The sequence below is a fragment of the Saccostrea cucullata genome, unplaced genomic scaffold (assembly GCF_032062105.1).
Source record: "Saccostrea cucullata isolate Sc308-1 unplaced genomic scaffold, CSIRO_AGI_Scuc_v1 ctg72, whole genome shotgun sequence".
Classification (NCBI taxonomy): domain Eukaryota; kingdom Metazoa; phylum Mollusca; class Bivalvia; order Ostreida; family Ostreidae; genus Saccostrea; species Saccostrea cuccullata.
The window spans coordinates 445,672-458,487 of record NW_026918900.1 but is presented as its reverse complement, the minus strand read 5'-3'; the positions used below and the strand labels follow the sequence as shown (position 1 = coordinate 458,487).

The 12,816-nt window shown below is 33.6% G+C and overlaps 1 protein-coding gene across 1 annotated transcript in view; it reads left to right on the top strand.

Moving 5' to 3' along the window:
* The first annotated feature begins 306 nt into the window (after positions 1-306).
* The window catches only part of LOC134274829 (integrin alpha-4-like), a 31,553-nt gene continuing 19,043 nt past the window's right edge, over positions 307-12,816 (top strand). The window contains 8 exon segments of the mRNA XM_062757069.1: positions 307-537; positions 2,706-2,833; positions 4,320-4,411; positions 4,831-5,082; positions 5,464-5,500; positions 7,149-7,229; positions 10,115-10,200; positions 10,701-10,754. Coding sequence (XP_062613053.1) covers positions 386-537; positions 2,706-2,833; positions 4,320-4,411; positions 4,831-5,082; positions 5,464-5,500; positions 7,149-7,229; positions 10,115-10,200; positions 10,701-10,754 — 882 coding nt within the window. The 5' untranslated portion in view covers positions 307-385.

Below are 12,816 nucleotides of genomic sequence, written 5' to 3'. Positions count from 1 at the left end.
AATTTAAATGACTCGATTTTTAGGCGCAGTTGGACTTCCACCGCAAAAACATTACCCGTAGTACCCTTTAACTTTTTAATCGGCGTAAATCAGGTCAAGTTTTAACAGTTGAGCAGCTGTTTAGTCAATGATCATGGTCTTGAAAACAAAAAAGATAGAATAAAACAGACATAATTTACGGTTGCGACACAGTCCGATGATAGTGCTTCCAGTATTGAAAAAAAAAATCCATGTTTTTTATTTTTGGATTACCAAAATCGATAGATTATCTTTTCGAACAGAGACCGGAAATTCTACTTTCGGTTTCATCGCACGCCACCACATTTATTCCGTGAGTCATTCTACATGAAGTGTGTCTTCCTTTACAGATACAGATAAAGGCGTGATGTTGAGAAAAGAAACATGTCTACTGCTTCTTATAATTCCTGTGATTTCTGGATTTAATGTCGGAATCAAAGGAGCCAAGATTTTGACCGGAAGTCGTGGGTCAATGTTGGGCTACTCGCTCGATTTTGCTACCAGAGGGAACAATGTTTGGTATGTTGAATGTACATAACTCAGGAAATGCCTTATTCGTTTATCTTGATGTAAAATTAATGTAGTTTGAAGGACTTCCTTATATAGTTCCTACATGGATAAAACATTCCTTCTTCCAAATTTGATGAGTCCACACGTACCCCACCCCCACCCCTTGTAGATCATCTACTTTCAGTTTGAGATTTTATTTTATTATGAAGTATTTCCTGATTTTTTTCTCAAACCCTTTGCTTTGAAATAAAAAGTTAACCCTGCAAGATATTATATGAAATGGGTCAAGAATCATTAGGCCTATATATATTACATGAATTATGTTATGTAGAAATGTGTAACATGTTATGTGCATGCAATTGTTTATTAAATTGCATCTAAAGTAGTATTTAACTGATTAGCTAAGGGGTGTCCACACTGTGGCTTGAACCTACAACCCTCACGAAGATTTTTAAAATCCAATGCTCTACCGACAGAGCTTTAAGGGTTATATTTTACCCACTAGCTATTAAGTATTAGCTACTATACTGGAGTGCATGTGGCCTCACTATATTTACCATGTTTACTGTGAGCTGTACATTGACTTTGTTACAATAGGAAACATTTAACTATGATTACATAGTAAGAACACGAAGAAGGATGTTTTTCATTGCATTCCTATATTGAGGAATGGTATCTAAACCATATTATATTTATAATGAAGGTTTTATTTGGTGAAATTAAAAGATTTTAGCAATTTGCTTTGATAAATTGAAACAATTGTTCAATTGATGTAGAAGTTTGGGCTATACAGACCACAGATAACAGCCTGCAGGGTAGCTTAAATTAGTAGAGAGCATAAATCTAATATAGGGGTGCCAGATTCAATTCCCTGTCAAGCCACATATTTTCTATATGTATTTCTCGTTTCCTGCTTACATTTGGTGGCATTGTTGGGAAGGCTGGGGCTGAATAGATATTAAAGTTAGTATGTCAAAATTAGTAAGTGCTGATAGGACCCATGAATTTGTGTCTTCGAGGTCAAAGACTAAAAAAGAGAGAGGAATGTAGAAGTTTGGGCTATAAGGGGTGTGGGTGTTGCCTGGGTGCATGACTTCCGTTATAAGTGGTAAAGCACCTGATTTATAAGTATATGCAGGGATCACAGGTTTGATTCCCTTTCCAACCATGTATTTTCTTTATGCATGCATTTCTCCTTTGAATTCCTACTTCACTTTATATATACATGTATTATTCTGTTGACATACATGTACATGTATTTGGACTGAATCATTACATTCCCCAACTTCCTAAATTCCATTGATAGCTATAATCATAAAAGTAAGCTTTTATTAGATTCTGTCAGAATAAAACATTTGTTGATGTCTATATCTCAATTATAATAAACATTTGAACATGAATAACACAATATATCTGGCACTTATACATGTATACTCATGTTATACATTTTAAAAAGTTTTAGGGATGTATTTGTAAACTATTATCTTGTCTGAAATTGGATTTAATTAAGTGGTGTTTAGCTGTACATTGGGAACTCTATGGACTACCATACTCCTGATAGCACTAGGTTTATAGAGTAACCCTTTAGCAGCTGTGTGATTTTTCACATTTAATAGGTAATTTAGGTTGAGTATTAATTAAATTTTTAAATAGAGGACGTACATACTATAGGTTAAAGTCGCAATATGGAGATACCCTGAGCAACATCTAATTGGTTATAAATATTAAAGCAATATATGAGCTGCATTTTTGAAAATTTTTATTTTGCTGTTATAATGTGTTACATGTATTATGATAAATTTGTATGTAACTTAATCCTTTATGATCAATTAAACTCAAACAAAGCAGGAAAAAGACTAATCTTCTATATACAATCCAATATACAGTTTTATATATATTTATTTTACGATTGATTTTTAAAAGTAAAACATATAATTGAAGAGATAATTGTCCCCCTTGATGGTAACACTTGTGGTCGTCCAAGCTGATGGAGGGACTGGGGCGGATAGCCGTTTATCATGTTTATGAATGTTCTAATTTTGACCCAAAAATTTTAACTTTACCATGTTTATACTTCAAATTGTTTGTTTTATTTTTTATTTTATTTTTAATTTCTTTGTTTTTTTGTTTGTTTAATTTGTAATTGGCTCATGAATTTTTTTTTTTATGTTAAACAGGTTATTGGTTGGTTCACCAAAGGCAAATGATTCTACAGCCGTGCCGACAGGAAGCATGTACTACTGTAAGCCGGCCGGACTGAGAACTCTGGGGGACTGCGGGGAAATAGACGTCAAACGCTTCGCTCGTACGTACAGATTTTGATTATTCGATTTTTCTATAACATTTATTAAATTTAATTATTCACATTCTGTTTTATAGTGCTTTTTATAAGTACATATTAAGCAAATTGAAACACCTTTCTTGCGGAAAAGATATTGAACTGCAAGTTTTTTAGCTCTACTGGTCAGAGACCAGAAGAGCTTATGCGATAGTAAGGCGTCCGTCGTCCGTCCTTCTGTCTGTCTGTCTGTCCGTCTGTCTGTAAACAATTTTTCAAAACGCTACTACTCCTACAATTTTAGTCTGATTTCAATATTACTTGGCACACAAGTAGACTACACTAAGATACATAGAATAGTGCATCGGTTTTTGATTTCGATGAACGGTGTTGCCATGGTTACTAAAAATAGAATTTTCTGTGAAATTCCGTTAAAACGCTACTCCTTCTACAGTTTTGGTCTGATTTCAATATAACTTGGCACAAAAGAAGACTACACTAAGATACATAGAATAGTGCATCGGTTTTAGATTTCGGTGAACGTTGTTGCCATGGTTACTAAAAATAGAATTCTCTGTGAAATTCCTTTAAAACACTACTCCTTCTACAGTTTTGGTCTGATTTCAATATAACTTGGCACACAAGTAGACTGCACTAAGATACATAGAATAGTGCATTGGTTTTTGATTTCGATGAACGGTGTTGCCATGGTTACTAAAAATAGAATTTTCTGTGACATTCCTTTAAAACGCTACTCCTTCTACAGGTTTGGTCTGATTTCAATATAACTTGGCACACAAGTAGACTTCACTAAGATACATAGAATAGTGCATTGGTTTTTGATTTCGATGAACGGTGTTACCATGGTTATTAAAAATAAAATTTTCTGTGAAATTCCTTTAAAACACTACTCCTTCTACAGTTTTTGTCTGATTTCAGTATAGCTTGGCACACAAGTAGACTACACTAAGATACATAGAATAGTGCATCGGTTTTTGATTTCGATGAACGGTGTTACCATGGTTACTAAAAATAGAATTTTCTGTGAAATTCCTTCAAAACGCTACTCCTACAATTTTAGTTTGATTTCAAAATAAGTTGGCACACAAGTAGACTACACAAAGATACATAAAATAGTGCAATGGTTTTTGATAAGTACAAACCAGTAGAGCTACAGTCTTGACAGAGACTTCTGGTTAAAAATTTATTTTGAAAAGGGGGAGGGGGTGGCAACACAGGCACTTGTTCTGTACTCAGGGCACCATCTCTACTTATTTTTACCCCATATACAAAACAAGTGTCTGTGGGTGGAAAGCTGGGAGTGAGGTGGGGGGGGGTTGATTTGTTATCTTTAGATACCTTGGTCATTGAGTTGAATACATGTAACTGAACAATTTTGAATGTACAGGAAGAACTTTTAAGTTAAAGAATTCAAAATGTTTTTGTATGTGATAAACTGTCGAAGGTTATGATTTAATCTAAAATGTTTGCCCCAATTTTTTTCTTGCTACAGCTGTCAGTCCAGGTGGAGGGTTCAGAGAACACCGCACAGAAATGTGGCTGGGTTCCTCAGTAGATGTTGGAATGGTTGCAAATGCAGTGACGGTAATTCATTTTAAAGCTTATCAGTTACCATGGTTACTGTAAACCAACGTTTATTCACGTGTGAGAAATATCTGCGAGTTTCTTGACCAACTCTATTTTGCGAATATTAATTGCAGTGCTTTGTATTTATAGAGAATGTTTCCTCAGTTAACGTTGTGAAAATTTATTGTTGTGGATTGTTTTAAAACTGCAGATGATAGGAATTTTACATTTAGTTGGTTTACAGTAAATAACTGAGGTATCCAGAGAGATGTTCAACATGTACAAGTATAAAATAAGATAAAATTTGTGAGCTTATTTTTTTCAAAATGTAGAGTTGAAGTTCAATCACTGCAATATGCACATTTCAGTCAGATTTCACTGCTTTATAGTGGACTTTACCCCAACTGGACTAGGGCACAATTTCTCTCTGATTTTAGTTCTGCGGACCACGTTGGATGAGAGATTCCTCAGATAGTAACGTTCGCGCAATGAACGGACTCTGCTACGAAGTGCCATTTGGATGGCTAGAAGGAGATGACTCAGGACTCGTAAAGCCCATTGTTTTGGTTGGATTGTACAATTCCGATCTGGCAGACCAGTTTACAATAGCAGATCAAGCAAAATTTAACCAGACCTTGAAGTATGGGGTATCCGCATCAGGACTCTCCATTAAGTACTTCAATGAAGAAGTAAGCAGTATTCTTCAAGTCTAATGACTAATAACTGTTTGAAATATAGAATGAATGGTTATGACAGGGACATGGCTTGGCTCATATTTTAGAATTTTTCTCAAAACACAATAATCTCTTTGTTTCTAATAACACAGCTGCAGTAACATTGCCTTCTTCACCTTTTTTGGGGGTGAGGGGGTAGGAGTGAGCATCAGAGGGCTAAATAATTGTAGCTACAATGTCCAATTTACTCATGTTACTAAGAACCTAAAGAGATACTTTATTAATTCTTCTAATATTATGGTTCATGATTATGATAATGCTGTTTAACCTTTGTATAGTACATGATTGTGCATGAGGTTTTAACTTTTATGATAATTAAATTCATTTTTTTTTCAGGTGTTAGTAGGATCTCCAGGTTTAAATGAATTTGCAGGTAAGAAAATTAAGTACATGTTCTATTCAAAAAAAAAAAAACACCAAAAAACCAAAAAACAACTTGTTGTTAGGACATTTTACCTTCCACTCCTAAAAATAGATTACATTGATAGATTTTTCAAAAAGAAATCTCCCTTATTTTTGTGATAGATTTTAAACATGCATTTTCCTTCCCGTAGCTAAGAAATATTGTAAATCACAAATTTTCGTGGCATTTCAATTTTCATTGTTTTCGAGGCATGAAGAGACCCACAAATTCATGTCCAAAATGAAATGTAAAATGTTACATACATAAATTTGAATTCCCACGAACTAAGAGTTTTTACTCAAACCATGAAAATTTGACCCCATGGAAATATGTGATTTTAAAGTACTTTGATGATAAAAAAATACATACCAGGTATCTCATGCATGGACAAAAATCTTATCAAATCGCAATACATGTTGGTCTGGAGCTCCTATATTTAGCTTAATTATCAAAACTTTTTGCTGAAATAGAAATAATTTCGCTTTGTTTTTCACTGTGTTCGCAAGTGTTGATTTGACACCAAAAAAATGAAAAATTAGATGACTAAATAAGTCTTGATGTATCATATTGGTTTAAATATTGTAAACCAACTTGTATTAGCTATAAATAAATATCTGCGAGTTACGTAAGCCAGAGCTTGCAGAAATACGCATTAAATTTTACAAAATACGCATTGAAAATTAAAATAGAGCATACAATTACACATTAGCAATCATAGATATGCATTACACCATGAAAGTACTGCATGAAACAAGTTGAAAAATACAGGTACGACTTACTTAATGATACAAATTGAGGTTAACTCAGTGTTTTATTTTTCTCAAAAAAAGTACAGATTTAAAAAGCCTTCTAGTGACCAGGAATATTTTGGAAATGACGACGACAACTCCATTTCGGGAGGAAGAATCGGAGATTTAGATTAAAATCAATTTCTATGTAGAAAGACTTTGCACTTGGCAAAACTTTTTTTCATTATGGTTTCATAGCCAATTTTTCATCTCCCTCAATTTGCCATATTGACAAAGATTCTTTTCTCCCAGTTTACTCTTGATACGATATCTTAAATGAAGGAATAGTTTTCTGTGTCTCTGATTCTATTGTACCTTGACCTACTGTATAATCATCCTTGTCAAAAAAGAATGCTTCTAAATCTTAGCAAAAAGTCTTGTTGGTATTTGCAAATTTTATTTAAATATTAAATGCAGGAACTGACCTTTGAAGTTTTTTCCAGACCCTCTTCAAAAACACATACTTCAATTACAAGCTCAAAATCAAAATAAAGGTCAAAACATTTATATATAAACAAAAATACTCTTCAATCATTTTGCTGAAAATCAAAATCTGCATTGATTTGAAAATCAGGGAGTCAATACACTTTAGGGTAAAAAATTATCTGGATCGAGCTCTGTATTTTTTCTCTAAAGTGAATCGCATCCAACAATTTCTTTTGCTTTGCATTCATAAAGAAATTTTCCTCAGTTGTGAAAATTTATGGGCGCAGTTTATTTCAAACTGACAAATTAAGAATAAACAATAACACAAACGATCGATTGTTAATTTACAGTTAATTGTGTTAATTTGTCCTTAATCGTAATTATAAAAATTCTCTGCATAACAGGTGGAGTCCTCAATGTGAAGGGAGCTACATACACACCAGAGGAGGAAGATACAACTGAAGCCAAACAGGGGCAGATGTACGGTAAGTAATTGATATATACCATGATATACTGTACAGCAGGAAATTCACTTGTGGTGTTATATTTGTAATATTCCGAGGAAAAGAAATTCTGCCAATTCAACATACAGTGAATAATTCTATTTGAAATTATCTTATATTTCCATTTCTGATTTTTTTCTCTGTGATAACTCTTTGAAAGTTAGGGGAGTTTATTTCTTGATAATTCTACCGGAATGTAAATTAGGCAGGTTGATAGGTCAGGAGCTAAGGAGGCCTAATATGCATGCAAATCTTGTGCACATCTGTCTCTGTGTCTTACGCTAAGGAGGCCAAATATGCATGTAAATCTCGTGCGGCTGCCTTTGTATTAGATGTCAGTGGGCAAGGACTATTGAAATTGGCATGGGAGTCCTCTTGTAATTAAAATCGATAAGTCTACATTTTTAAAGTTTAAATCTATAATTTTATTTCACAATGAAATGGAAATATAAGGAATCACTGTCTAGTTAGTATAGTATGTCAGGGCATCAACAATAGTGGGAAACATGGGATAATTTGCATAACGGGCAAATCCTTAAATATACATGTAAGAAGATTATTTTCATAGTTTTCATTGGCTGACAGTACATCACGTGATATTCCTCCTTTTGTGATACTAATGCGAAAGCGAGTCTGTGGAAAATGATATCGCACTACACGCTTTCGGCTGCACTAAAGTTACGTAGTATGTGACGTCATTATGTAAGAATTAAGCTTGAATTTAACCATTGTGACTTAATGACAGCCAAATCTGTGTAGTTATGATTGTGTTAGTGCATTCACTTTGAGTGATTATATAATATAACTATATTATGGACTTCAGTGGACGGTCAATATGTGGTTTTATTATACCTCTACTGTAATTACTCTATATAAAATTAATACCATAAAACTGTCTATTTCCCCGAGAAGAGACTACTACCCTCAGCTGAAGACTACTCCCTGGAAAATCAGAGCTACTCCCTGGGACTAGTCCCTCATGAATATATATTAGTAATTTTAACCAATCAAAGTGTTCAGAAGGCGGAGCATTCAAGGAATCTCGAGTCTGTGACATCATGTTATTAGCAATGTAACTATGACGTCAAAACATTTCGACATGCGATGCCAAAATCATACTTGAATTTTAGCAAAATGAAGACAACGATAATTCTTCAAAATGTCACTTAAAATATTTTAAAAATAATTTAATTGTTTTAGGACAAGATGCATTACTTATCATACAATGTATTAAACCACATGCATGTGTAATTTTGCCTCTACTTTTTTTTTTTTTTTTTTTTTTAACGTCGGAATATCTGGTAAAAAAATTAAATTGCCTATGATTGTTTTGGTATAATAAAACAGTTATGGAATGGGAACTCAGGAAATAGCAAATTTATTTTTCCCCTCGACAGGAAACTATTTCCCTCGGCGGCTTCGCCGCCTGAGGAAATAGTTTCCTTCCTTGGGGAACCATAAATTTGCTATTTATCTCGTACCCATTCCATAACTGTATAATATATAAGGACTCATGGCAATTGATATTGACCTCAGAAACAGAGAATGATAGCAATCTCGCAGGCTTGGTCAGTATCACTTTCTGTGTCTTCAGTCAATATCAATTGCCATGAGTACTCATAACCACATATTGACCTACACTGAAGTCCATAATTGTATAATATGAAGAAATCGAGACATTACTGTTATTTGTGTTTCCATTCAAACAAAAAAACAGCAATTAATATGGTTGAGATATCGACTGTCTTTTAAGGGAGTTAAAAAAGTTTTATCCAAAGTCAGCATTTTCTATGGCAATGCATAACAATTAGTCTTCCTTATTTATTGAGCTTCAATTACTAACATGTGTACATGATGTTGTTTTTGGTGATTTTTAAAAAACTTGATCATGTTAATTGTCAATTGAATTTCTAAAATTAATGTTAAATTTTGCCATCAAGTAGACATGCAACATAAGTACCCAATAAAACATTCATGATCACCCTGTAATAATCGATGCAGTTACATACATGTAGGGAAAAGGCAATATGGTTTGCAATCATTAATTCAATTAAACAGTTCAACATTTTGACTATGGTACTAACAACCTTTACTGATTTGAAATTTTAAAAAACTCATATCATATAAAGGCTGGTTAAAAGCCAATAAACAAAGCACTACCTATATTTGCTTCTTATAGCACAATTCTCAGGTAAACTTGGACTTTCAGTCAGTCTTGGTGCTAAGTAATTAGCGTCTGTCAAATGGTGAATAGATTCTCATTGGTTAAGAAATTGAAAACATCAGGAACTTTAAATTGCTGTTGACAACGATGAGATAACTTAAGTTCCACCTCTTTGCTGAATGAGACAATTTTATTGGTTATTTGATACACTGGATGACATTTGCCCAAATTTCTATAAACATGTATATTTTAACAGTGAATGAACGCTGTGTAAATTTCGATGCTAATTATGTTACGTCAAGAATGCCATGCCTTACTGAAAGTCCAAGCTTACCTGAGAATTGTACTATTATGTCATGTTTGTACAATGTTAATCATGCAAACTTGATTCTTTCAATTATATTGATGTCTTAGATATATTAAAAAATCAACTAGTTTCATCATCAGTGTTTTCCCTAAGAACCGGCTAACCAGCCAAATTGACTGCTTTAGTTGAACAAAATGCCACTTTGAAATAAAAATTTAAAATTAAATTGCTGTAAGGTCTATTAAAATTTTGTACATAAACCTCAGCCTCCAGCCTGTAACAACTGATCTCTAACCCTTAACTTTGAAATAAATGGAAAACACTGATCAGAAGATTTTGACTTGATATGTCAGCTCTGTGATTGCATACCTTCAAGTTGCAGATTTTTTTTTTCAGGCTATGCGATTGGTGTTGGAAGGTTCTATGATGGAACCACATATCACTTTGCCATCGGTGGTCCAAGGGATGGTGGCTCAGGCAAGGTAAGTCACTCTTCCTCTACTGTGACAGTATGTTATGAATTACGTCCCTTTTAGAAGCCTGCAGTGTAGGAATTGATTTTTTAAAATATATAACAAAGACTTAATTTTGAAGTTGACCATTCTGATTGCCCCCCAACCTAGCATCCAACATTTACTGTAAAATCACATATTTTTGAGGGGTCCAAATTTCGTGGTTTGAGGAAAATATATTGGTTCATGAGGATTTGATTTTGTGGTTGACGAATTGTTCAGTAGCAATATATGTATAAAATTGCATTTCATTGTGGACATAAATTCGTGGGTCTCTTCATACCTCGAATACCACAAAAATTAAACACCCACGGAAATTAGTGATTTCACAGCACATCTCTGAATAATTATGTAAGAAACTGACTATCATAATTGAGCTGGTTATTTGCCTCATAAACCTCTGAAGAACTTAACAGAAACCAAAAATGGATTAAAGTGTTTTAAGAGTGTGAAAATTTCTTTCATTGTAGGTTATGATAAAGGGCACTGATTATACAGTGAAAGAAACATTGACTGGAATGGAGGTAAGATTAAGACAGGGTTTTATAAATGTTAAGGACTGATAAACTATAAAAAGATGGGAATTCTTTGATGAAAAAGTTATAAAACAACAGTACCCCATGGTTGAATTATTTCTGCAAGTAAAAATTAACGTATGGCCAACCATTATGCATGTTTATATTCTCCCTAATTTGCATGTATAGCTTTAAGGTGTTTTAAAATGCATGAAATAAGGCTATCTAAATTTAATTCACTTTCTGAATGAAATTTTCTCCAAAACAGAATACGGGAGAGGCAGCATTTTATTTTTCATTTTATTGGCAATAAAGTAGATGAGGGAGGTATTTTTTTTTTTTTTTAAATTCCCTGGGAATTTTCTTGTTTACATAAAGATAATTTTTTTAATCACCGATATACTTTCCATTTCTGGTCAAAATTTCTGCATCCATTGCTTAACAGCGTGTTAACATCGTAGGTAATTTCCTCGAATTTTTTTGCAAACGAAGTGGCCAAAATCTCATTGTAAATGGCTACCGGAAGTGATATTTGAATACTAAACTACGAAACAAATGAAGTCGGAATTTTTTTTCCCGGATTGGTCTCCGCAATACCAACTTTTTATTTTATCAAAAATACAATAAAATCGGCAATGCGGCTACCTCAAAACGGATGCGCGCGGGCCTGAGAACCAAGATTTCAATTTTATATGGCCTAAATATAATTTGTCGTTAATTCCACATGCTGTAGTATCAGTTTTGAATGAAATAAGAAAAAAAATTGAATGTGGAAATGAGGCAGATACAATTATTTCTTAATTTTTTGCAGTCTGGGAGTTATTTTGGGTCAGTTATTTGTTAATTTTTAAAAAAGATCAAAACTAGCCAAAGGCTCAAGTTGAATAAATTGATCACAATTTGTCCAAAAAATTGTGTCGTTGTCGGCATTGTCGTCATTGTCGTCGTCGTTGTTGTCGTTGTTGTAAACTTTTCACATTTTCATCTTCTCAAGAACCGCTTGGCCAATTTCAACCAAATTTGCCACAAAGTATCCTTGGGTCAAGGGGATTCAGGTTTGTTCAAATTTTTTTTGTCACCCTCATTCAAGGGGAGATAATTGGGAATTAATGAAAATTTGGTACCCTATGTATATTAAAAATCTATATATGCCGAACTACTGTGCCATTTTAAAGTTGAATATATGTGGTGAAACATCCTCAAGTTATATAAGATATATAGTTTGTTCAAATCATGACCCCCTAGGGCCATCACTTTTAAAAGTTTTATAGAAATATTATTTGGTAAAATTCTTTTCTTCTTTTCAAGAATAACAAAGCCATAATTGATCATATTTATATGGAAGCATCTTTAGGTAGTGCAGATTCAAGTTTGTTCAAATCATGACCTCCGGGGCAAGGGTGGGGCCAAAATGGCCGACCCAAGTTTTACATAGGAATATAAAGGAAAAAACTTTAAAAATCTTCTTTTCAAGAATAACAAAGCCATAATTGATCATATTTATATGGAAGAATCTTTAGGTAGTGTAGATTCAAGTTTGTTCAAATCATGACCCCCAGGGGTAGGGCGGGACCAAAATGGCCGACCAAAGTTTTACATAGAAATGTATAGGAAAATTCTTTAAAAATCTTCTTCTCAAGATTTAATTTGCCATAATGCTTATCATTTATTTGGTAGCATGTTCAGGTAGTGTAGATTCAAATTTGTTCAAATCATGACCCCCGGTTAGGGCAAAACAACAAAAGTTTTACATAGAAATGTATAGGAAAATTCTTTAAAAATCTTCTTCTCAAGAGTTACAAAGCCATAATTGATAATATTTATACAGAAGCATCCTCAGGTAGTGTAGATCCAAATTTATTCAAATCATGACCCCTGGGGGTAGGGCGGGGCCACAATGCCCTACCAAAGTTTAACATAGAAATATATAGGAAAATTCTTTAAAAATGTTCTTGTCAAGAATAACAAAGCCATAATTGATCATATTTATATGGAAGCATCTTCAGGTAGTGTAGATTCAAGTTTGTTCAAATTATGACCCTTGGTGGTAGGGCGGGGCTACAATGGCCAA